We start from the raw sequence: 715 nt of genomic DNA on the forward strand, positions 1-715 counted from the left end.
TCAGCAAATAATATACCCAATTTCATAATGTTTAAAAATAGATGGAATTTTTATATTATCAAATTGAACATCTTTAGAAATGATTTTTAGGAAATTTTTTGTTGTCTAAATAAATTAACCTATAATAATGAGCCTTTTCTGATTTTGTGTGGTATATTAGTATTTGGGCAATCTGAAATTCTTGAGGAACTTTGAGAATCAAAAGTTATTTAGAATAAACTTGCTGAGTTATTTTAATCACACAGTATTCTATACTACAAATATTGATTAAAGAATTTATAAAGAAAAGGTTCCATGTGGTAAAACAGGATGTCTGAAGATTTTTGGTTGTAGTAGATGAAATTTCTCTTTGTTTGCTGAAGACTTGCATAAAGGTTAGAAGTAATAGTTCTCCAGCCCTAACAGAATAATTTCTTTTCAGAATCTCTAGGGCTGCGTAGTAAAGTTCTGCGGAAAATTGAAGAGCTCAGGACAAAGATGAAAACGCTTTCCTCTGAAATTCCTGATGAGTTTATATGTCCAATAACTAGGGAGCTTATGAAAGATCCTGTCATCGCATCAGGTATGTGATGCTATTCTAAGTTTCAGGGCATATTATGTACTAAATGAATAAATAATGTAGACAGTTCACAGAAGTTTGTTTAAATGTGAAACTTTTTCAAAATTTATTTCTCATAAGTTCTTTCTTTGTTTTTTCTTTTTAAAAATTCCTTAG

At 29.2% G+C, this 715-nt stretch overlaps 1 protein-coding gene across 8 annotated transcripts in view; it reads left to right on the plus strand.

The window, feature by feature from the left end:
- WDSUB1 (WD repeat, sterile alpha motif and U-box domain containing 1) overlaps positions 1-715 on the plus strand; it is a 68,605-nt gene that overhangs the window by 37,386 nt on the left and 30,504 nt on the right. For all 8 annotated transcript variants that reach the window (XM_089916027.1, XM_089916025.1, XM_089916028.1 and 5 more), the window contains one exon: positions 422-562. In XM_089916027.1, coding sequence (XP_089772153.1) covers positions 422-562 — 141 coding nt within the window. The remainder of the gene's footprint in view (positions 1-421; positions 563-715) is intronic.

The sequence above is a fragment of the Delphinapterus leucas genome, chromosome 8 (assembly GCF_059928025.1).
Source record: "Delphinapterus leucas isolate spDelLeu-1000000601 "Yukka" chromosome 8, BTC_Dleu_Yukka2, whole genome shotgun sequence".
In the NCBI taxonomy this organism is placed as follows: Eukaryota; Metazoa; Chordata; class Mammalia; order Artiodactyla; family Monodontidae; genus Delphinapterus; species Delphinapterus leucas.